Consider the following 22,948-nt stretch of genomic DNA (forward strand, 5'->3'; position numbering starts at 1 on the left):
CTAACAAGCCCAGCTAGTGCCGAGGGCCTGGAGGCCGAGGGCCTGGAGCTGAGGTTGGAATCCAGGCAGGGTGGAGAAGTAGCTGCTGGTCAGGAGGCCTAAGCCTCCTTTTCCTCCCCTGAAGGTAGAGAGCAAACTTGCCTTTAAAGGTATCTGGAGGATAGTGGTCTCAGGGACCCAGAAGGTGGACACTGAGGTCAGAGGCCTGGAGCCTCCTGCCTGTGTTTGCTTAGCTTGACTACAGACCTTTCAGACAGAAAGTTGGAAAGTTCTTCTCTGAGTTAGGGAGGGGTGGTGTGGGCCCAGCCCTTCGGAGAGGGAGGGGGGAGGTCAGCGCTCCATCTTCTCTCTTGGCCTTGAGCTAGTGGTTATAAGTGTGGCTCTGGAGGTTAGGGGTGGAGGTAGGTGCTCAGCAAGAAGTGGCAGTCGTGGGGACAGTATGCTGGCCAAAGGGCTTTCCTTACGCTCAGTGCTGGTCAAAAGCGGCCAACCTTTCTTGAGCCCTACCTGGCAGACTCCGATGCTGACCACTGGAGGGGGAGCTAGTATCTCTACTAACAGTCCTCGCCCCTTTAAAGAGATTCCTTCCCCCAGTGACAATGGTTGGCTAAACCTGTACCACTTCTGGAAGGAGAATGGCACACACAGAATCCACTATCACCACATGCAGAATTTCCAGAAGTACGGCCCCATTTACAGGTAAGCCTGGCAGAGGGCAGAGGCAGGTATGATGGGAGGCACAGGGCTCCAGGCAGGCTGCTCATTGTTCCTCAAAAGTTCTGCTTGGGGTCTTAGACTCATGTCTGCCTTCTTTCTACCTTCGCAGTTCCTTGTGGGGAGGGGTGTGAGCAAATGCACCCCCCAGCGCCTCCATTCACTTACTATTCCCCAGATACCCTAAAAGACAAGTTGGCTATCTCTCCCTTCAGGAGAGAAGTAGGTTTAGGTCACCTAACTCCTGGCTAAGCTTCCACCCTGCTTCTGTGCCAACCTCAGCTCCAGGCCCTTTGTGACTCTGCAGTAGCTGGTTTTGTTTCCTAAGCATCTTCTAGGAGCAATCACCTTGCAGTCCATGGCTTCTGAAATCTCAGGGTCTGTGGCCTATCCTAGCTCAACAATACTTGTGGTCAGAAGTCTGTAAGCTACTTGTGGGTTTTCTCTAGGAGCTGCTTTGAGAGATGGGAGGTGCTGCAGCCGGAGGCGAGCGTTGAGGGCAGAGCATTTTACCTTCACGACAGGATCCTTACTCTGTTTTCAAGCTGTCCCTTCAGAGCACCTTATTATCAGCTGTTTTCTCAGTCACTTTCGTCTGAGCGTTGTGCTGTGTCCTTTGAAGTTAGTGTTATTACCCCCACCCTGTCCCCATTTTCTGGAAAGAGAAGGGACTTACCCAGGTCCTCAGGTCATCAGGCTGAAGCCGGTACTGGAAATCCAGTTGTGCAACACCTTGCTCCACGGTCGGAGTGATGCTGTAATTTATAGACTGGAAGGCAGCAAACCGAATAAAAGGGACTTCGGGCACAGCCCTCATGGCCCCCTCTCCCCGCCACATACTGTGAAGGCTCTTTGCGGTCTTTGGAGAACCGTTGAGAAGATGCAGGGAAGCCTGAATGAATAATTTGAGATCACATCCACCCTTCACTTATATGGTACTTGAGTAATACTAAGAATGTGACTGCTGTATATGTCCTGTGAAGCTGTTTCCCCAATGCATTGAAATTCCTCTTCTCTCTTCAAGACAATGTAAAACAGCAGTTCAGTAGTCCGGGGTGTATGGACAGCTACGTTTTGAAGACAGGCTATAAGTGAGCCTCCCTGCCCTTAGATACAATGTTCTCATGAGCATCTCTCTTTCAGGGATTCTGTTGATGTCAGATCATTGCCTTGGGCTCAAGTCTCAGAAGTGAGACTAATGATCCTGACGGCATTTCAAGGCCTTTCGGGCTGTAGCAAGTATGGGATTGGATAGTGGAAGCTGGAAAAACACTGAAGGGAGTTCTCTAGAGGCCATGAACAAACCAAGGAAGGCCATGGCTTGTGAAGGTGGGCCTGGACTTAGACTCTGACAAATGCAGTGCTCTCCAAGGGGGTTGGGGAAAAGGAGGAGAGGAAGGAGAAATTAGGAGAGGAGAAGACACACACACACACACACACACACACACACACTCACACACACATACACACTCACACACACATACACACTCACACACATATACACACACATACACACACATACACACACTCACATACACACATACACACACATACGTACACACATACACACACACACACACACATACACACACACATACACACATACATACACACATACACATACATACACACACACACACTCACACACATACACACACACACACACACACACACATACACACACACTCACACACACATACACACACATACGTACACACATACACACACACTCACACACATACACACACACATACACACATACATACACACATACACACACACACACACACACACACACACACACACACACACACACACACACACACACACACACACGGCATGTGAAGTAGGGTGATGAAATGATCAAAGAGGGAAGGAGCCCGAGACAGGAAAGAGGAAAGAGAGATGAAAGGACAGAGATAGAGAGATAGAGAGATAGAGAGATAGAGAGGGGGAGGGAGGGAGCAGAGAAGGGGGGAGAGGGAGAGACAGGGCAGCTAGGAGGGAGGAGAGAAAGAGAGAGGAAGAGGAGCTCGGAGTGGAAAAGGAAGAGGAATGAAGGAAGGGTGTCAGGAAGGGGAGAGCACAACCTGACTCGTGTCTTATGTTTGTAAGACACTTGTTTCCTTAACATCTAAATTCAGTGAATCTTTCTTAGGCAAAAGGTGGGTATAAATGAGAGGCATACTCTCCTGTGGCTTTGTAGAAGTTGCTTGTGTGTGTGTGTATGAAAGAGGTGAGGAGAGAGAGAGAGGAGGGAGGGAGGGAGGGAGAGAGAGAGAGAGAGAGAGAGAGAGAGAGAGAGAGAGAGGGCGAGCGATGTAGAGTATTGCCTGAGAACTTGGGGAGTTAGATTCTGCCTGACATCAGGAACATCTGCAAGCTGGCTTCTTCTGGGGTCACTCTCCCCAGCTGTTAGACCAATCCTCTCGCCTAGTCACCGAGTCATCTTTTGCATGTCTCTGGTAGAATCTGTTTTTTCTTAGGAGGACACCGGGTCGTATGTACACTTGGGTGTCATTGGAGGCTGTCTGCAAAGCGTTCTGTGGTCCCTGTCACCCATCATCTTCATCCATACTTGGGCCTTGATATTTTGAATGCAGTTCCGCTTGAACAAAGATTTAGTTGAAGTTTGTCATTAGGTGTACATGTGTCTCTGTAGGGGGAGATGGGTGCACAAGGGTGCAGTTGCCCCTGGAGGCCAGGAGAGGGTGCTGGATCCCCTCGAGCTATCCAACATGGGCGCTGGGAGCCCAGCAAGAGTGGGATATGCTCTTAACTCTTGAGTCATCTCCTCAGCCCTGAAGTCTTACCTTAAGGGTCCCGTCTGACTCCCAGAGCAGGGTGTCTACTCTGAATTACAGTTCTACAAGGGTCCCCTAGCCTGGAACATGGGGGAAGCAGGACATTCACTGCAGGCTGACACGGAAGTGTGCCATGACTCCAAGCCCAGCAGGACAAGAAGATTCAGCATGGAATATACATGATTGTAAATAGAAGGTTTGGGATGGGGGTGGGGCTGGTCCTGGGGTATGCTGTGTGATGCAGGGTAGTGTCCATGAAGCTGTCCCTCAGGATGAGTCACAATGGTCATAGATACATGGGTCATGTTTGGCTCTTCAGCAGCTCCGTGGGACAGATGGCACATTCATCTCCACTTCATAGATGAAACTGAGGCTCAGGAAAGTGAAGGTCCCAGCCAGAAAGCTGTGTACCGGTTGTGTGGAGAGGCCTGGCTGCCCGGGATTTTCATGGCCACGTCAAGCCCAACATCAGCCTCTTTCTTGTCTTTCTAGGGAGAAGCTTGGCAACATGGAGTCGGTTTATATTTTGGACCCTGAAGACGCAGCGTTGCTCTTTTCATGCGAGGGTCCCTACCCAGAACGCTACCTTGTGCCCCCCTGGGTTGCCTATCACCAGTATTACCAGAGACCCATTGGGGTCCTGTTTAAGTGAGTTCTGAGTGAGCCTTGTGTGTGTGGAAGGTGTTGGAGGAGAGTGACAGGGAGAGAAGGGGAGAGAGTGGGTCTTCTCATCTTCCTGTTCCATAAGGTGATGGTGGTGGTGGTGGTGGTGGTGGTGGTGATAGAGAATTGTCCTGCCAGCTTCCAGGGAAATGACAGGCTGAGGTTCTTCATGAACAGCGAAGGACTTTGCAAAGTTCTTACTAATTGCTTTAAGCATGAAGTACCACTTTGTCAAGAACCCGCTGAGTACCAGGCCTTGTGCCAGGTGTTGGCAGTACAGTGGCAAATGAAGTGGGGTCCTGACAGCCTGAAGGAGCTGTGAGAAGCAGCAGAATTCATCACTGAAATGCAGATGCTGTTTTCTACCAAATTGCTTATTGAAAAAATTATTTATAAATGGCCGGGGTCAAGCCTGAGCTTGGGCTCAAGTCCTGAATCGGGGAAGGGGTGTTTGCCCAAGGGAAACTTCTGACCACCAAGTGGATTACACTCAAGTGGCCTTGAGTAGCTTGAGTCATCTTTATTTACACTTAAACAAAGTTTTTTTTGTTTTTTTGTTTTTTGTTTTTTTTTAACCAGGGTTACATGAATAGCTTTACTATTGGCTTCTATTTTTGACTTTTAAGAAATACATCATAATTTAAGGAATTCATCGTGATCATTATGAAAGCCCCATTGTTCCCCTTTCTGATTCCCCAAATACACTTTTGCACCTCCACATAGCCTTATTCTAGACACAAAGTTCAGCATTTTTGCAGGCTTAACTAAATATCGAGACAGACACATCCTGCTCTCACAGCACTTATGTCAGCTGGCAGCTACTTGTGGTTTCAAAGTTTAAAAGTAATAGATGTGGGCACAATGCTTTAAGGGCAATATTCAAACCCAAACAGTTCTTTCATGTCTGCAAGATATGCTTTTATACAGTTCCCCTTTTCTACAAGAGGGTCCCATGTCTCAATCTCTCTGTAAAAGGCAGATGTTGATAAAGCACTCTTTTCCCATCTCACTCTACCATACTTCTTCCACGAATATAAGCTCCTGTGTATAGTAAAGATGGATCTATCCATCCCAAATTTTGCATTGCATTTTTTCCTCTTGGAGCATGCCAGATCCTACCAGTGATTCTAAACTTGGTGTCCAGGGAACTTACTCTCAACAGTTGGCACTATGTGTATTCCTGAGGCTTTCTCCCTAGTCTGTGTATGCAGGCCCTGCTCTCCTTTCCAGAATGTGAGACATGGTTAATGTTCCAGGTTGTGTTTTCTCATATGTACCTAACTGTCTCTATTGAGTCAAAAAAGTCCCCAGGATTGGGAATTGTAGTTAGTAATTCTAGATAAGAGATCTGAGAAGCATCAGCCCCCTGCTGAATCTTAGGGGAAAATATTTGAGAAAGAGCAGAATTTCCAGGGAAAATGACAGCGATTGCATGTGTGATCGACAAAGTAAAACTAAAAGCTGCTCAAAGAACCAGCAATCTCACGAGAGAGAAAAGGCCTGCAAGCTGTGTGAATTCTGCAAATTCCTGCGCTGTTCCCTGGACTACTGGTCCTTGCCAAGTGAGAGTCTGTTTCCACAGGTGCCGTGCCCTGAGGAAACCCACTGGACAGGTAGTCATATGCTGATCGGAGACTAGGCTCCATGGTTCCTGACAATATGTGTGTACACACACACAGACACACAGACACACACAGACACACAGACACACACACACACACACACACACACACACACACACACACACACACACACAGAGTTTCTTTACATAGTCAAGAACTTCTTAGAAGTTACTATGTAGACCAGGCTGGCCTCAAACTACAGACATCAACCTGCCTCTGACTCCCTTAAAGATTAAAAACATGTGCCATCACATCCAACATCATTGAAAACTGTGACTAGATCAAGGGCTGGGTTTCAGGCTTGGGGGCTCCCCCAGCAGTGAAGACATCTATGGGAGGGCAAGGTAGGTCAGGGGCATGAGTGTACAACATTCTTCGCCCCCAAACTGTAAACTTTTCTTTAAGAAGTTTTTATTCTCATTTTTAAAATTCATGTATGTGTGTGTATATCCATGTGAGTGTATATGCCATGTGTATATAGGTTGCTCTGGAGGCTAGAAGAGGGCATCGGGTCCTCTGGACTTGTTGTAAGTTGCCCTACAGGGGTGCTGGGAAACTAAATGTGTTTCCTCTGCAAGAGCAGTAAGCCATCATGCCAGCTCACAACAACATTCTTAGGAAACAAACTCCCAAATCAGGAAAAGAGCTTTGCATAAGTTGATTTTTATGTGTGTTATGAATTGTGTTTTTTATATAAAAATTACATTTATGTGTGTACATACATGTGTATGTGTGTGTGTGGACCATTGCACATGTGTGGAAGTCAAAGAGTCATGTCTCTCCTTACACCATGTGGGTCCTGGGACTTGAACTCAGGCCTTCAGGCGTCGTGGTAAACACCTTTACCTGCTGAGACTTTGTGTTGTTCCTAAACTCAGGGTTTTAATGAAATGATTCTGAGTAGCTGGCATCCCCAACACAGCGAATACTCAGACACTTTGGAAGGGTCAGTCAGCTTCACCTGTGTGGGAATGAGAAAGATGTCGGAGAGGGGCCCTCAGGGGCAAAGTTGTGCAAGGAGCAGAAGGCAGCGGAATGTGTGGAAGATGGACTGGGGGCCACTGAGAGTTACTTCAAGGGAGAGGAGAGTTTCCGGTTCTTGGTGGAGGTCAGTGGCGGTGACAGCGGTCAGAGTGGAGGGCAGTCAGGCTTTTGGTCTCTGTCTCCATCTTTCTTCCTCTCTAGGCCGGGCAGGGCAGGGAGGGAGTAGGAGACAACACTAAGTCTCCCCCAGTGGAGAAGCCGTCTATGGGAGGGCAAGGTAGGTCGAGGCCATGAGTGTACAACATTCTTCGCCTCCAGACTCTAAACTTTTCTTTAAGGAGTTTTTATTCTCATTTTCTAAAATTCACGCATGTGTGTGTATGTCTGTGTGAGTGTATATGCCATGTGTAGATAGGTGTCCCTGGAGGCTAGAAGAGGGCATCGGGTCCTCTGGACTTGTTGTAAGTGGTTGTGAATTGTAGTGGGGTGGTGGGGAGATGGTGATGCTGCCCGCTCTGAAAGCTAGAGAGTCCAGCTAGAGCCTCTGTGCCAGGCCTGGGGTCTGTGACCATGAGGTGGGACATGTGTTTCTCTAGGAGTTCGGAGGCTTGGAAGAAAGATCGAATTGTCCTAAACCAGGAGGTGATGGCACCTGAAGCCATCAAGAACTTTGTGCCCATTCTGGAAGGTGTCGCTCAGGACTTCGTCAACGTCTTGCACAGACGCATCAAGCAGCAGAACTCAGGAAACTTCTCGGGGGACATCAGTGATGACCTGTTCCGCTTTGCCTTCGAGTGTAAGGGTTTTGCACGTGGCTGGCCAGGGAGCCAGACAGTTGTGTTGATCAGCTTCTTGAACATGCCCAAAACATAGGTCCTCCATGCCACCATCCTCCAAAAGCCAGAGCTAGCTATGCCTGGTCCTTCCTACTGCAAGTCCCCCTCTCCTGGAAACAGACCTCTGAAGTTGAGCAGGAGGGAGGAAGCCTTCATGGTTGATCTGAGCTGGGTGTTAAGGACACCTAGACGTTATCCAGACTGGGTAACAGTGCATGCATATGGCTTAGTGGCGGTCATGGGACACCTATAGATTTGGGGTACCCTGGGCTTGGTATGAAGCTGGCATTCAAATTCTTCATGTGGTAGGTGAGAAAACTTGAAGGTGATTGTGATCTTTTAGCCCCAGCCAGATTGAGTCCTGGGTGACTCAGAGACTGATATCCCAAGTATCCCAGCTCATGTGTGATGTTGTGAATCCAGACAATTACAAGGGGGAAATCCCCCTTGGACAATTCCATCCTGGCTCAGGTGAAGTAATACATGCTTCCCCCAAAAGCATCCTTTTCAGGACCTCCCCTACATCCATCTGAGGGACCTGAATGCCAGCCAGAAGGGCAGTCTTCTTTCATCCCTTGGGGCTCAGGTCTCAATTTCTTTGCTGGAGGAAGCTAAGGATGAAGGAGCATTCCTGGGTGTGGTGGGCATGGGTGGAGAGGATTCTGGGAGCTGAGGCTCTCTGGGAGCTGGGTTGGAAGGGATCCTCAGCCTCAGCTTCCACCACAGCCATCACCAGTGTCGTATTTGGGGAGCGCCTGGGGATGTTGGAGGAGATCGTGGACCCCGAGCCCCAGCGGTTCATCGATGCCGTCTACAAGATGTTCCACACCAGTGTCCCCATGCTCAACCTGCCTCCAGAACTCTTTCGATTCTTCAGAACTAAGACCTGGAAGGACCATGCGGCCGCCTGGGATGTGATTTTCAATAAAGGTAAGGACTCCTCTGGCAGTGCTGAGGAAGGGGACTCACCTAACAGAGAGTGCATCTTGCTGGGTGCCTGGCCTCAGGCTGCCTCTTTGTTTCAAGATTAGTCAATGGGCACTAACTGACCATTGAGGAAAATCTCTGGTGAGCAGGGATGAGTGTCAGGACTGGAGGTTGACTTGGAGTTTTTTTTTTTTTTTTTTTTTTTTTTCCCCCTGGAGAAGGGGCAGTAAAGATGTCCAAGATGTTCCTTAAAAGAGCTCATGACTAGGGGCTGGAGAGATGGCTCAGCAGTTAAGGACACTTGTCTTAGAGCGGATAAGAGTTTGAATTCCAGGACTCACATTAGGAGACTCACAACTCCCTGTAACTCCAGTTCCAGGGGATTTGATGTACTCTTCCACAGGCCCCTACACACACACACACACACACACACACACACACACACACACACACACGCATGCATGTGTGCACACACATGATAAATACACATGTATACTTCATTTTTAAAAAAGCACTTAAAAAAACCTTTTTAAAAAGGTGCTATCTATAGAGTTGAGGGCTAGCGTCTGAGCCATAGTTGTCTGGGTGACAGGAGGCTTGAGGAGAGGGCCCGGTGTGTTGAGAAGGGAGGGTTGGATGGATAAAGCTGACTGGGGTGTGATGGAATCAAATGTCACCTTGGTCATCAGTTCCTATGTAATCTCAGGCAAGCAACCATCTCTGCCCAGTTGGTAAAGCTTGCAAATGTGGAGCACTGAGTTCAATTCCCAGGACTCATATTAATTCATAGTGGTGCTTGCTTGTACCACAGTTCCCCAGGGTTGGGAGGCTGAGACATGTGGGTTCCTGGGGTTCACTTGCCAGATACCCTAGACACCTGGTGAGCTCCAGGCTAATAAGAGACCCCACCTCAAAGAAACAAGGTGGATGGTGCCTGAGGAGCAATAGCTGAGGTTGTATCACACCTCCACATCCATGTGTGCAGGTGCACACATGGGTACGCTCGCTCTCTCTGGTGCTCTCTCTCTCTCTCTCTCTCTGGTTCTCTCTCTCTGGTGCTCTCTCTCTCTCTCTCTAGTTCTGTCTCTTTCTGTCTCTATCTCTGTCTCTGTCTCTGTCTTGCTCTCTCTCTCTCTCTCTCACACACACACACACACACACACACACACACACACAAACACAGTGGGGATGATCAAGAATTAAGTGACAAGGGCTGGAGAGATGGCCCAGTTGTTAAGAGTACTGGCTGCTCTTCCAGAGGCCTCTGGTTCAATTCCCAGTCTACATGGTAGCTCACAACTGTGTGTAACTCCAGTCCCAGGGGATCCAACACCCTCCTCTGGCCTTCATGGGCATTGCATTCACATGGTTCACAAACATACGTTACGCAGGCAAAACACGAATACACACAAAGTGAGAAGAATGTAAGAGGAAGTAAATGACAAAACAGATATGAAGGGGCTAGCGCAAACTAGAGGCTTAGTAAAATGGCTGTCTACCAAGAGGGGTTCTGGAATACTCAGCCCCTGGCACCCTCCTGCCTCCCACCTGCAGGGAGCCTCACTCTGGTCTTCCTCCCGCCCCACAGCGGATGAATACACCCAGAACTTCTACTGGGATTTAAGGCAGAAGCAAGACTTTGGCAAGTACCCTGGTGTCCTTTATAGCCTCCTGGGAGGCAACAAGCTGCCCTTCAAGAACATCCAGGCCAACATTACAGAAATGCTGGCAGGAGGGGTGGACACGGTAAGTGCTGTGGGGCCCAGCCTCCTTGGTGCCCACATGCTCCCTTCCCCACCGGAACTGCTGTTCAATACGGGGCGGGGGGGGGGGGGGGGTTGGGGGGGGGGGGCTGTCGGGGGAGGCTGGGCACTCCTGTATGATATACTTCTCTCTCTTGGTGCCAGGCCCTAAACAGTAGTCTCTTAAAGGGTGAGGTCAAAGTTCTGTCGTGAACCAAACACCGTTCACCACCCATAGGGCAGGATCTGAGACATTCATCTGTGACAGAGAGGGAAGAACAGGTTCAGTTACTCACCTGCATAGAGTTTTGGCTGTTTTTGAGATGGGGGCTTCTGTAGCCCAGAGTGGCTTTGAACTGACTATGTAGTTGAGGATGACCTTGAACTCTTGATCCTTCTGCCTCCACTCCCTAAATTTGGGGATTATAGGAGTGCTATTACCATGTTCCATTGAATAAAAATTTGACTTTTTTTTTTGAGCTGAGGATCGAACCCGGGGCCTTACGCTTGCTAGGCAAGCACTCTACCACTGAGCTAAATCCCCAACCCAAAAATTTGACTTATTTTTTTTATGTGTGTGAGTGTTTTGCCTGCATGTATGTCTGTACCATGTGAATGCCTGGTACCTTCATAGGATAGAAGACGGTGTCAGGTCCCTTGGAACTGGCATTACAGCTGCAGGCCACCCTAGCGGTTGCTAAAATTGAATCCAGGTCCTCTTAACTGCTGGGCCATCTCTCCTGCCCCATGTTTAACTTTATGCTCAGACCCAACCCAAGGCTTCTTGCGTGCTAGACAAGCATTCTACCAACCGAGCTACATTTCCAGAGCCTCTGTATGTTGGTTGTTGTTTTAGACAAGGTCTCACTCTAGTGTAAGTGGGTCTGGAATTCACTCTGTAGCGCAGGCTGGCCCTGAACTCACACCAATCCTCCTGCCTTGGGCTCCCAAGTGCTGAATTATGGTGTTCTCAGCCAAGAGACAGGAGTCTGTTAGTCTTGGGACTAACCAAGTTTACCCATGGTAATGGAACAGCACAGATGAGCGGCCCAGCAACAGACACTTGTTTTCTCAGTTTGAGGCTGGAACCAATATCAAGGTGTGGGCATGACTGGCTCATCCTGAGGCTTGACTCCTTGGCTTGAAGGTGGCCATCTCCCTGGTGTCTACACATGGGCATCCCTCATGACTTCTTCCTCTTCTTTGGACATCAGTAACTGGACTAAAGCCCACACCCACGTCCCCCTTTTACCCCACAGTCTCCTTAGAGGGCGTATCCAAATGTAGTCACTTTATGAGATATTAAGAGTTTGGATGAGACATGTGGTTTTGGGGCTGGAGGCAGGGTGATAACATGACTGTCATGTGTCACAGTGCTAGATGGCAGAGGCGTGCACAACGTTTGACCACTTGGAGAGTCGAAAGGAGAATTGTTGTTTGTGGGGGTGGCATTCGTGTTGGTCATGAGATTCCTCTCAGGGAGGTAGTTTTGATCCCAATTGTGGTAACTGGGGTGGGGTAGCCCCATCATGAGGTGATCTGCTTGCAAGATTCCGTTCTTGGAATCTTGACACCATAGAATTTCCTCTTATCTTGGTGTTTTCAGCCTCCAGGAAAAGAGATAGCACAGGCCAACTCAAGACTGATTGACCTTGTGTACCAGCTTTTACAGATGTTCTTTGAGTGATCAGATGATGTTTTTTGAGCAGAGTTGAGCAAGAATCTGACTCAGAGTTGAAGGTTGCAAAAAGACAGTAATGTGGATGGAGATAGTGAGGGTCAGCTTGTGGGCGGATTCTCCACCCCACCTCCCTTGAAAGATGCCAAACTTTTATCCTAGGTTCTGTTGCCCTTTGGGCAACTGAAGAGTTTGTTTTTTAGGCCCTGTGACACTATGAGGTGTGTCACTATCATCTTTTTGTTTTAGGTGAATAGTGGCACAGAGAGATGGGTCTGAGGCACACAGCTAGTGGAGGGGAATGAACTACCTTGTTTGACAACTATCCCTGGGCATCTGCTTTGTAGCAGGCCTCGGAGGCTCTGAGATAAACACACATGTGACCGATGTGTTCAAGGACTCTGTATATGCTTTGTGGGTAGGCAAAGGAATTTGAGGAGGAGGAGGAGGAGGAGGAGGAGGAGGAGGAGGAGGAGGAGGAACTGCCAATGTCTACAGCTCTGTGTGACTAGGGCACTGGCCATGTTTTGAAGAGGTTGTAGGAGAGATGCTAGGGTGGCTGTAGGCAGGTGGTCATGGGTCAGGCTGGAGCCTCTGGCTCCTGTTGAGGTTATATTGTTAATCCTGCATCAACTGCAGCAAAGATGGAGAACAGATCTGTGGTCTGGTTTCAGGGTGGTTGAGCCTTATTTTCTACTGCTGGGATGAATGCTGAGGTCCAGCCTGCTGTCAGTGAGTGGGTGGGTGTTTTCACAGTCACTTGGGTTGATTAACTTTTTTGTTGTTGTTGTTTTATTTCTTTTTTGTTTGTTTGTTTTGTTTTTTTTCAAGACAGGGTTTCTCTGTGTAGTTTTGGTACCTGTCTATCCTGGAACTCACTCTGTAGACCAGGCTGGCCTCGAACTCAGAGATCCTCCTGCCTCAGTCTCCCAAAGTGTTGGGATTAAAGGCCTGTGCCACTATGCCTTTGACATGGACGGACAAACCTTACAAAGGCATAAATGTGGTTTCTGGAAGCCTCTGGAGCCTGCTAGAAGAGGACAGTGGCTATGCAACTGACCTTCTATTGGTTAGGAGATAAATGAGAGCTGGTGACATGCAGGATGAAGGCAGAGGCAAATCCTGCTCTGAATTCCATTCCTTGCCATTAGCTGTGTTTTGAGACAGTGTGTCAGGTAGCCCAGGCTGGCCTTGAACTTGTGTAGCTGAGGATGACATTGAAATCCTGTCTCCCAAATGCACTAACACACACAATTTATATGGTGCTGGGGATTGAACTCCAGACCTTGTGCATGTTAGGCAAGCAGTCTAATTGACTACATCACAAGCTCCCTAACTGGACACCAAGAAAAACTTCTTTTTTCTTTTGGTTTTTCGAGACAGGGTTTCCCTGTGTAGCTTTGCGCCTTTCCTGGAACTCACTTGGTAGCCCAGGCTGGCCTCGAACTCACAGAGATCCACCTGGCTCTGCCTCCTGAGTGCTGGGATTAAAGGTGTGTGTGCTCTTAAACGCTGGCCTTTCAAAGGTTTTGCAAATAGTCTTGGATATGGGAGGTTGAGAGTAAAAGAGAGAGAAGTTCTTTAACATGGGTGATAGACACTGAGGTGCCTTGAAGTGACGGCCTTCCTGGCTTTTGCAATCCGCGTATTCCTACCAGACATCCATGACCCTGCAGTGGAACCTTTATGAGATGGCGCACAACTTGAAGGTGCAGGAGAAGCTGCGGGCAGAGGTTCTGGCTGCCCGGCGCCAGGCCCAGGGAGACATGGCCAAGATGGTGCAGTTGGTCCCACTCCTAAAAGCCAGCATCAAGGAGACACTGAGGCAAGTCCAGTACAGCCACGCCTTCCCACCCCCAGCCTCCCTGGGGAAGGGTTCCAAGGATGGGCTAGTAGAGATTAGAAATCGGAATTAAGAAGTTTGGAAGAGACAGTAAGACTGGGGAACTGGAGCTAGATCCATGTCCTGCCTTAGTTTCTCCCTGGGGTGCTGCAGTGAGGGGCTGAAATGCTCAGCTGGTGTGGGAGCCAGGGTGGGGGATATGTCCTGGTTCCAGGATCTGGGGACTATTTATCTCTGAGGGTTCTCTTTCTGCAGACTCCACCCCATCTCCGTGACCTTGCAGAGATATCTTGTGAATGACCTGGTACTTCGTAATTACAGGATTCCTGCCAAGGTAGGACTAAGGGGCTCTGCTAGTCAGATGGAGAAGAGGAGGGAGCAGGCTTCATCCAGGAAGATGGTAGTGACAGGGGGCTGCTATCTGAGCCTTTCTTCCTGATGCTGGGGTGCACTGGTGGAGCACTCAGATGCAGCAGTCTCAGTTTGTGTGAACAGCAATGGTGGTGGGCATGGTGCATAATGAATGAATGCTGGAGTCCAGGGTTACAAGATTAGCCTGACTGTATTTCTGGGTTGAGAGTAAGGCAAGGGTTGAGAAAAGCATAGGAAAACCCCATGGGTTATTCCTTGTTTTGTGTCTTCAGCCTTCATCAAGGCTTACAGAGGGGCAGGGCCCTTGTTTGAAGCTACAGTGGGCAGAGGGCCCTGCCCTGTCCTGTCCTGGGTAGCTGGGCAGCCAGCCAGGCTTGGAGTCAGGGTTCCAAGGAAGCCGGGCAAGGGCTGCACTCAGGACAGTGGGGAGCTGGAACTGCTCAGGATTTCTTGTTCCTAGATGTTGGTGCAGGTGGCTAACTATGCCATGGGCCGAGAACCTAGCTTCTTCCCCAACCCAAACAAGTATGACCCAACTCGTTGGCTGGAAAAAAGCAAAAATACCACCCACTTCCGTTACTTGGGCTTTGGCTGGGGTGTTCGACAGTGTCTGGGACGGCGGATTGCAGAGCTGGAAATGACCATCTTCCTAATCAACGTGAGTGGGGCTCTGGGACACGTCAGCACCCTGGGATTTCCACGGCCCCAATGCAGTCATCAACCCTCCTCCTTCCGTCTCAGAATCCAGGGAGTGCAGGACCAGGGCTCATCCATCTCCCACAACTCTCAGCTGCCTCCTCATTTGGATGAACCCACTTATTACCTATTGACATCCCCTGAGCATCAATCTGTCCCCACTCAGGAGGTGAGGTGGAAGAGGTTGCTCAACAGACTACTTGTTAAGGTCAAAGCCACGGAACAGAGCATGCAGGGCCCATTTAGACACAGTGAAAGGCTGAATAGTTTGTGGCATGTTCTTTAGATCATGTGTGACCTAGGGGAGACAAATTCTCCTTTCCATTTTCCAAACCTACCTCCTTCTTCTTCAGGTGCTGGAGAACTTCAGAATTGAAGTCCAAAGTCTCCATGATGTAGGAACCAAGTTCAATCTCATCCTAATGCCTGAGAAGCCCATCTTGTTCAACTTCCAGCCTCTCAAGCAGGACCTGGGCACAACCATGATCAAATAGGGTGGCACTGTCTGAACTGTAGGCTGGAGTTACATGGGGAGATGGCCCAATGGGGGCCTTTGGGCAGGTGTCTCAGTATTTCCAGAAACACCTGTTCCTTTGGGGTAGTTCTCAGCCACCTGCCTCGGTTAGCTGGGTCCTCCTCTCCTTCACTCCCTCTCCTTCTTTACTTATCCATAAAGTTAATAAACAGATGAACTCTGGGGAGTGTTTTCATTCCTATCAGAGACCTAAGGCATTCATTACACCCATGGAGATTAGCCCTGATCCCTGGTCAACAGTGGGATGAGGAACATTTAGAAAGATGAGAAGCTGTTATACAGCCCAACTGTGACCCCCACACATACTACCATTAAGGAGCTAGCAGAATCTAAGACTGCCAAGGGATCCAAATGAGGTCTGTCAGGAGAGGCTAGTACCATCAGGCCAGCAGTTACCAAAATGGACCCAGGGAGCTCTGCTGTGAGGATAGAGTGGCCAGAGACATGTGGGTAATTCCTGTCCTCCTGGTGGAACCGCATGGAAGGTGAGGCTGGTGTGGGGTTCTGCTTGGCTGATTGCAGTAGCGGTCCCTTGTGGGGTTGTAAGGACTTTCTCCTAAGGCTCCTACATCTTGGGCATGGCCATGGCTGAGGCCTGTGGTGAAACATCCAGTTAGTAAGAGGCTGAAGTGAGGTGATGGGGGAGCCTGAAGACAGAAGGCCAATAGGCTTCCCACCCTTTGCTGCCCATCCTGTGGGCACACCCCAGGTCTATTTTCTTGCTACAGGGGGATGTATTCTAAGAGTGCAGGATGCGGTCTAGCTGAGAGTTTGGTTTATATGATGTCTGTCCCTGTCCAGGTCTATCAAGTCCCTCTGGTTCTATATCTTGCCATGAGCAGGTACCAGATTCTTGTGGCCCTTGGCTACCCAAGTCTAAGTCCTATAGATAAGTGTTGAGGCTAGGCCATCTCTGAACAGCAGCCAAGCTGACCTGGTCCTTTCTAGGAAGGCTGAAAATTCTAGGTCCACTCTTGGGCCTTTTGCTTCTCCCTAGTCCATGACCCTCCTCCCATGTCTCTCTGTCCTTCATGCCGCCTTTCTATCCTCTCAAAGATGAGTCAAAATGTCAGTGCTGCAAAGGTCCTCTTTGCCAAGACAGAGAGCTCTGCATGGGATAGATGAAGAATCTGGAGTTCAGAGAGCTTTTCAGTCACCCAGAGTCACCCAAAATGCTCATGGCCAGAACCCAGGCTAGCTGGGACCCCAGCCCTCATAACTTCCTGCCTCTGACTACATTTGTACACCATATCATCAGCTCTGCCAGCTATGATGGGATATTCGAGTGGTGTCATAGGAAGGCTTTAAGTCTTTCTGTTCCCAGGAGACTCTGAAGACATAAGCCTGAGTAAAAGGATATCAGAAAGGAAAAGGTGTTGGGGACTGAGGGGCCTCTCTCCTGTCTTGCATAGAACTTGGCTTCAGGCCCCTTATTTCTGGTCTCCATGGTCTCTCTCCTCAGCACTCTCTGGGGATCATCATAGCTTTGGCTATGTAAGTACAAGGTGGTCCTAGAGAGTCCAGGACCCAAGCTGGGGGTGAAAAGAGCAGCTGATTCATTGCCAGCTGCCCTGCTTCAGGAAGGAGTCAAATGCTTATTAAGTTGTAGCATTTACTAAAGACATCTTTGGGGTGGGGATGACTCCCCAGCACATGGGGAAGGAGGCCAGCTCCAGGCTCAGGTCTTCTGCGGGTGAGAGGTCTCGATCTGGGAGTTTGAGAATCTGTTGAGCTTTGTGTCTGAGCTGGGCAGTGAGGGTTCCAGTTTGGAGGACTGCTGGGGATCCTTGGCCACTCCAGCATTCTGTGACATACAATATATAGGGCAGATAAGTACATCTCTGTTCCCAGGGTACACTGCCTCAGGGCATCTTGCCTGGCAAGTCATGCTTCTGAGGATCCAAACCCAGTAGGCTGTGGTGTCTGAATAACCTTGGAGCCCATTTTATCACTGCTGGTAATGCCCAATTTCTCTGGGTCCCTAGGACTAGATGACCTGGCAGAGGTAGTCCTATGCTCCCTGGAACCCTTCAGGTTCTGACTAGGGGCGGTGGAGCTTTGGCTGCAAAGTGCTGATAGAGGGGCAGAGAGATGGCTCAGAGGTTAAGAGCACCTACTGTTCTTCCAGAGGTCCTGAGTTCAATTCCCAGCACACACATGGTGGCTCACAACCATCTGTAATGAGATCTGGCACCCTCTTCTGTGTACATAATAAATAAGTAAATCTAAAAAAAAATGCTTAAAAAAAGTGCTGATAGATAGAAAGTAGGAGAATCAGAATCTTTGCTGTAGGATATGAAGTCCCCAGAGCTGAGCTTGCGGGGGTGAGGGAGGGGGGGCTGTGGGTGGTCTGCTTGTTCCTGGGAAGTAGGCAACATGCATCTACACCCAGTATTGATGTCATCTAGGAAGGAAGCTAAACAGAAATCTATTGCACTAGAAATTGGGTGGGAAGAGGTTCAAGGTATTCTGCCCTTGTGTGATGTCAGAGTAGAGCCAGAACATTCTAGAAATGCCTGTGTAGGCCATTTCTCATCCACAGTTATGTCCTCCTTGAGGTTCAGCACAACCAATGGGAAATGGAACATGTTGGAAGGCATTCCTATCCTTTCGGCTGAGTGAGAGAATGGAGGTCACTTGAGGATCCAGTTTGCTGACAGTAGGGACCTCAGCTCAAGACTTGGCATTCTTAGCTTAAGATCTATCCCCCAAGTTTTTTTCAGGGCCCAGTGATTTGGGTGTGGAATGGATCCCCAGGAACTTCTGTGTCAGGGTCACTCACAGGCTGGTCTATGATAATGGAGTGTGATGGGTGTCCAAAGCCATGTTGTTGCTCCTGAAGCCGTATGGCCAAGTTTTGCTTCTCTTGTGCCCAGCGGCGAGCTGAGTCCTCCAGCTGCAGACATGGAGAGGGGCGTTTGGAAAACCAGCTGTCAGCCCAGCTCCTCCCCCAGAGCTAGGACAAACAGAGTTTGGGCCTGTCCTCTGGGAAAATGCCAAACTCTGGCAGTAGTAGAGGTAAGGGGCCAAACAGGCAGCCTAAGACACAGACAGATCTCCTCTGCAGTCCGTATGGAGTCCACACTGGGCCTTCATTCACTCTGGTCACAGACTAAGGCTGCCCTGGTTACATAATGGGCCCTAATTCTGTAGCCACACACTGAGCCTTGACCCTACTTGTATACTAAGCCTTGCTCCTGGCCAGAGGCTGAACAGTGAGCCTGGTCCAGCCTGATCAACCCCAGCATCTCACCTACCTGGTTTTCCAGGGACAAGATCCGATTCTGAGCTTGTTCTAGCTTGGTGAGGAGGTTAAACTTGTCTGAAGTAGCACCAAGGAGATCCTGTGGGAGCAGACACTCATGAGATCCAAGGAAGCACAAGGTACTGCGGGAAAAACCAGCCAGGTATGGGTCAGCTGCAGATACAGAGCCTCTCTCCCGGGCCAGGGCCTCTTCCTTAAGGCCTGCTGCATAGGGCTTGATGTGCAATTTCCCCATGTTGTTTCCCACTCAAGTTAGGAGAATCTGATGTTAAAAGAATTATTTTTTAGGTGGAATCACATATATTCCAGGCTGGTCTTGAACTCACTATGTAATGAGAATAACCTTGGCTTCTGATCCTCCTGCCTCAATCTCCAGAGTGCTGGGGTTACAGGCATGCACAGGTTTATGCAGTGCTGGGGATTGAACACAGGGCTTCATATATGCTAGACAAGCACTCTATCAACTAAGCTACACCCCCAACTCACACCTAATGTTTTAACATACCAACTGCTTATGTAAAATGCACTAATGAGCTGCCTTTAATACCCAGAAGGTGGTTGAGCTGGGAGTCTTTCTGTAGATGAAGGCTCAGTAAAACAAAGGATGCCCATCTTTTTCATGCTTTACCTGTCTGTCCATGCACTGGGACATTCCATACAGAACTAACTTCCTGGAGGACGAGAACCACTCACCTGCGTCCTCTTGCCACCATAACTCCAAATACTGACTTTGGGTTTGTGTACAGCAGGACACTTGAAACAGCCTAGGCAGTGGAGTAGCCCCCGGGACACCCACCTGTGCTGGCAAGGTCTCTGTGCACTTGGAGTGGCCTGGGCCATTTGTGTCTCGTAGCCTCTCTGCCAAGTCTCCACCTGCTCCCAACTCCCTGGGATCCACCTGGGATGGGGAAAAGGGTTCTCCAAGGCTGAACCACCCCAGAAGGTTCTGAGAGGCCCAAGGTGGGAGGCGGGTGTCCAAGTGGGAGCAAGCCAGGTGGCAGGTGGAGTCAGGGTTCAGAGGTCAAGGGTGAGCCAGGGCCTTGTTCTCTCCCAGGGTGCTGCTAGATGAGGGCAAGACATTCATCTTAGGGTCACAAGAGCAAGGAGTGCAAAGTGTGAGTATGAGTGTTTCCAGTGGCCCTGGGTGCTGGGAAGCCCAGACTCTGGGCTGGATCTTCAACCTGGCCCAGGCTGGGGGTGATGGTGCGGTACACGCTGACCAGTGGTGGCAGGCTCAAGAGGCCCGTGTTGGCAGCTCTTACCGGCAAGGCCTGCTGCTGCAGAATGATGGGGGCTGACTGCTGGCGGTTCTTTTCCAACTCTGCCCGCAGCCTTGTGTTTTCTGCCAGCAGCATGGAGTAAAGATCAACAGCCACGTTCTCTCCCGTGGGGCCCGTGGAAATGCCAGAGGCCGTGAACGTGGGGAAGGCTGTGAACATGGCCACAGGTGCTTGTGAGATGGGTTTTCTTGCCCCTAAGGCCCCATTTGCCCCAGCATTTTGCCCTATTCTGCTCTCAAGCTAACAATGGCTCCCCTTTGCGGGTGGAGTCAGGTCCACATCCCTCAGGCTGTATTCGCAGGCTGTTTAGAATCTTCCTCCATTGTTTCCCCTGTGTGCCTCTCTACTCATTCGTCCTTGTATTTGTCTCTCTGGTCACTCTCTGGTCCTTGGACCTGGTTGTTGCCCTCCATAGACTCTAGCCCACATTCCAGGTGACTTAAGGAGCCCTGAGACTTCCATTGTTTTCTGAAAACTTTCAGACTCCCAGTGCCTAGCCCTCTGTGAAGACGGAGCCCAGGCATACCGAGGTGCTTGGGGGAGTCTCCACATGGCCAGGGAGACAACTGACCTGATATGGCATCATCTTAGTCTTTCCTGCCTATCAGAGCTGTCTTTGATCGACACTTGTGGATAGCTGTGGCTTACACCAATGGTGTTGTCTTTTTGCTTTGTGGAGGCAGAACAGAAAAGATGCCAGAAGGTGAGGAAGCTGAGGACTTGGGTATTGTGGCCTAGAAGGCCCTTCATATGGGGAAGTCCCTCTCTGCTCCTGTGGTTCATGGGGCCTCAACCCTAGGGGTCTGGTCTCTTCCTACTTGGCTCACTCAGTGCCCTTGTGTCCTCAGGGGCTTCCTGGCAGAAGGAGGGCACCATGGCATCTCTCAGTACCCCTCTTCCTGAGAGAGGAGAGGAGTACTCGTCTCCAGCTCACAGACACAGTAGAGCACTGCCCCCTCTTCAAGTTCTTGTGAAACTGGGGGTGTGTGAGGCTCCAGGATGAGACAAAAAGCTGGAACGTCATTTACTCTGAGATCTACCTTGGGGAGCAGATCCACCCACGTTGGGATTCCTCTGGGGCCTGTTTGCTGGTGCTGGCTCCTTCTTCTCACGGAGCCTTTCTTCCAATACTTGCTCCATTTTCTCAATCACCTGGTGACAGAGACCAAGGCTGGGCTGGCCTGACAGCTCCACAGCTGCAGCCCCTCCTCTGCAGATGACCCCAGCACCTACCTTCTCCTGGTGCCGTACAGTGTCCTCCAGGGCCTTCATCTTCTGCAGCTTGTCCTGGTACCGCTTCAGCTGAGCAGCCTGTGGCTGCTGGGCCTGGTACAGAAGCAGCAACTCCTTCTCTCGATCATTCTTCTGCAGGTGGAGGTGAAGGGGTACCTGGGAGTTACCCCAGCCACAAGGGTACATGTGGGATCCTACCGAGCCCTGCACTGCCGGCCACCTCCCCACTGTGTGCTTTCTTTCTTTCTTTCTTTCTTTCTTTCTTTCTTTCTTTCTTTCTTTCTTTCTTTCTTTCTTTCTTTCTTTCTTATCTGCTCTGGAATACTTCTCAGGACTTTGCTCGGCCCCACTGACCCTCTGGCCCTCAAGCCTTGGCTCACCCGAATCAGCTCATTCTGCAGGTGCTGCACCCTGTCTCGCAGCCTCTTTATATCCAGTTCACTCAGCAGTAGACTCTGCTTCATGGACACTGCTGGGGTGGGAAGAAGCTCGCTTGAGAGTAGATGGAGGCAAGGGTACCCCAGCTCTGGGGCTTGACGCAAGACTGTATTTTCTGTTTCCCCTCCTAAGTTGTACAGTGGGAAGGGGCAGGAGGGATGGAGGGACTCATGGGACACACAACATCTGGAGAAAGCTCCCTAGCACCCTGACAATGAGCAGTGTGAGCCCCAGGCTATGCTCAGCCCCAGAGCCTGGGCCCCAACAGGTGTCCAAAGGCTCACCCAGGCTCTCCTCTTCAGCTCTGCTCTGCTCTTCTTCCATGCTCTGCTGGGTCAGTTGGCTCCTCAGCATACGGTTCTCCTCCTCCAGGATGCCGGCTTGCTTCCTCAGTGCCAGGATGTCCTCTGCCATTTTCTGCAAGGCCCGCCGGTAGTTGTTCATCTCCTAGGATCCCAGAATCCTCAGATGAACTCTTACCCCATGCCCAAACCCCCAGGATCCCATTCTACATCTGCACCCACAGTAAGCCACTTTTTTTTGGTTTGTCTGTTTATTTTACTTTTTCTTCGAGACAGGGTTTCTCTGTGTAGCTTTGCGCCTTTCCTGGATCTCGCACTGTAGACCAGGCTGGCCTCGAACTCAGAGATCTGCCTGGCTCTGCCTCCCGAGTGCTGGGAGGTGTGTGCCACCCTGCAACAGTGAGCCACTCTTAACTCTGTGAGCAGTGTCAGCCTTGTGCCCCAAGCCTTAGAGATTGCTCAGAAGAGTGGTTGGACATGGCCCCCATCTCTCCTGGAAACATTAGGACAGCCACAGTAATGTGTCTCCTCAGGGACCACACAGATTCATATGACACCAAGGGATCCTAGGGTTCAGGAATCAGGTAAAGAAGCCTGCAGGCAACAGACTCAAAGGATGGAGCCACATTTCCAGTTTCCAGTTCTGAGTAAACCCTATCTACTTCTTCACCTTCTCCCTCCTTAAGCTTCCCCCTCTAACCCAACTCCTTCCCAGGAGGAGTCTCAGACTGTCCAGTGAAGCTACCTGGGGGCTGACCTACCATCAGCTTCCCAAACCGCTCAGCATCCAAGAAGAGATACCAAGCAGACTCTGGAGACTCGGGTAAGATCTCAGGGTTAAGGTCAGGATCCAGATACAAGATGGGGGAGATGCAGGAGGTGGGGGCAGGAAGCTGACTTAGGTTTGGAAACTCAGTAATCATAGTGTTGATGTTCACTGGGCTTCCTCACACCCCAAGCCTCCTGCTAAGAGCTTTGTGTGCCTGCATTCAATCTCCAACAAGCCTATGGGAT

General features: G+C 50.0%; 2 protein-coding genes across 2 annotated transcripts in view; one reads left to right on the top strand and one right to left on the bottom strand.

The window, feature by feature from the left end:
- Positions 1–439: 439 nt before the first annotated feature.
- LOC118586570 (cholesterol side-chain cleavage enzyme, mitochondrial) lies at positions 440–15,588 on the top strand. Its single transcript, XM_036191622.1, has 9 exons — positions 440–699; positions 4,011–4,166; positions 7,384–7,583; positions 8,350–8,553; positions 10,139–10,296; positions 13,629–13,795; positions 14,069–14,147; positions 14,646–14,843; positions 15,235–15,588. Exons 1-9 carry the CDS (start codon positions 440–442, stop codon positions 15,373–15,375), a joined length of 1,563 nt encoding a protein of 520 aa, XP_036047515.1. The 3' UTR covers positions 15,376–15,588.
- Positions 15,589–17,094: 1,506 nt separating this feature from the next.
- Positions 17,095–22,948, bottom strand: part of Ccdc33 (coiled-coil domain containing 33) — a 106,451-nt gene continuing 100,597 nt past the window's right edge. The window contains 10 exon segments of the mRNA XM_036194365.1: positions 17,095–17,220; positions 18,199–18,312; positions 18,674–18,760; positions 19,375–19,435; positions 19,437–19,579; positions 19,944–20,098; positions 21,026–21,113; positions 21,195–21,326; positions 21,575–21,666; positions 21,917–22,079. Coding sequence (XP_036050258.1) covers positions 17,095–17,220; positions 18,199–18,312; positions 18,674–18,760; positions 19,375–19,435; positions 19,437–19,579; positions 19,944–20,098; positions 21,026–21,113; positions 21,195–21,326; positions 21,575–21,666; positions 21,917–22,079 — 1,161 coding nt within the window.

This window comes from Onychomys torridus, chromosome 7 (assembly GCF_903995425.1).
Source record: "Onychomys torridus chromosome 7, mOncTor1.1, whole genome shotgun sequence".
Lineage (NCBI taxonomy): Eukaryota > Metazoa > Chordata > Mammalia > Rodentia > Cricetidae > Onychomys > Onychomys torridus.